Below are 1,646 nucleotides of genomic sequence, written 5' to 3' on the forward strand. Positions count from 1 at the left end.
CCTACCAAGTGATAACACAATAGATGCCACATTGTTGATTATCATTGTAGTAGCAGCTGTGATAGTATCTATAGCTATTGTGGTTTCTATAACACTGTGTATTGTGAGATGTAACAATGTGAGAAATAGCTCATCTGAAAGAACAGCAGAAGAGAAACAGGCATACCAATGTCGCAATGAGATGAGACAGTTGATCTATCAAGGTAACAACAGTGTACCTGTGATGTCAGGTAATCGAGGAGAGACATCAGACAGATATGGTCATTCGAGGAGCCATTACTATCCAGAAGACTGGAAGACATCAACAATGAGCAGAAGTTTACCAAAAAGTATGAAGGTATGTTTTAAGATTCTCTTTTGATAATCTTATAATTATTTACTGAATAATGATATTAAACGTTATTTTTAAACTTAGTCTGTAACTTGTTAGTTTGTTTCTTTCTTCATATTTATTTCAATTCAGTAACGTGAATAGTGATTTTTATTATTGAATGCTTAGATTTTATAAAATCTTTAATGTAATATATTTTGTTAAAATTACAATAATTGATGGAACAATTTTTTTCTGTAACAGCAGAAATACAGTCAACCAATAGAGGTGACATCTTATGGAGACAACAGACCATCTTCTAGCTATCCCACTGATACATTGACCAGTCGTAAGAGCAGTGGACAGTGCTGGAGTGAGCGGTCAAGTAGACAGTATGAAGAAATACCAGCAATATCAGGTAAAACACTTTGATTTCTCTATCTTAATTGGTATGTTTGTCATTTCCCCCAATGATATCTTTTGGAGTGAGCTCGAAATGAACACTATGATAATTTTATTTATTAGTTTAATTGTCATTTGATGTACTGAAGATTGTACAGATCTGTTTGTATAGTGAAGTATTAATTTCTTTATAATAGTTGTTTTCTAGATTATTGCATAGAAGAGAAGAGAATATTGACCAAATTCTGTCAGTAAATACTTATTGTCTTTGTGTACCATATAAGTTCAGTTGATGTACATATATGTTTCAGGAATCTATGGTGCCCCACCTGATGTATCAAGCACCATTGAGAGAGACCATTACCAAGACAGATATGTGAAACCTCCAGAGAGACAGTTACCTTCAACACCAGATGTTGTTGTCAGTTAAGTGAGATTGAGAAGCTAACACAACAGAAATAATATCACCTTCAACATTCACACAATATTTAAAACAACAGAAATATATTAGTTAGTTAACAATATTGCCAACATATGACTGAATATCTTTGTATGTGTTTCAGACAAAGTATTTGAAAAATGTGTACACCTGGGGTAGGTTTCTGCAGATAAAACTGATATAACATCAATTGTTCTGTTTAATCAATTTACAACACTCTATTGTTAGGTAAACCAAAGGTAAATGCAATATTGTAAGAAATCATTGATATATATTCCTTGCAGTAAAATAAAGTTTGACATTAAAAAAAATTGTATCAAGCAATAAATATCAACAACTTTAAGATATAAAATGCTTCTATTGTATTTTAAATATATATATAGTTTACATGGCAGCCTTAAATTTGCTAAATAGGAGATTTAGTTTAGAATTAGGTCAGACACACACTGTTATTGTCAATATTGTATTTACATTTTAAATTACACACACATTAAT

At 31.3% G+C, this 1,646-nt stretch overlaps 1 protein-coding gene across 1 annotated transcript in view; it reads left to right on the forward strand.

Moving 5' to 3' along the window:
- Positions 1–6: 6 nt before the first annotated feature.
- The window catches only part of LOC128249405 (uncharacterized), a 15,471-nt gene continuing 13,831 nt past the window's right edge, over positions 7–1,646 (forward strand). Inside the window, exon 1 of the mRNA XM_052972938.1 lies at positions 7–291. Coding sequence (XP_052828898.1) covers positions 182–291 — 110 coding nt within the window. The 5' untranslated portion in view covers positions 7–181. The remainder of the gene's footprint in view (positions 292–1,646) is intronic.

The sequence above is a fragment of the Octopus bimaculoides genome, chromosome 14, assembly GCF_001194135.2.
Source record: "Octopus bimaculoides isolate UCB-OBI-ISO-001 chromosome 14, ASM119413v2, whole genome shotgun sequence".
Classification (NCBI taxonomy): domain Eukaryota; kingdom Metazoa; phylum Mollusca; class Cephalopoda; order Octopoda; family Octopodidae; genus Octopus; species Octopus bimaculoides.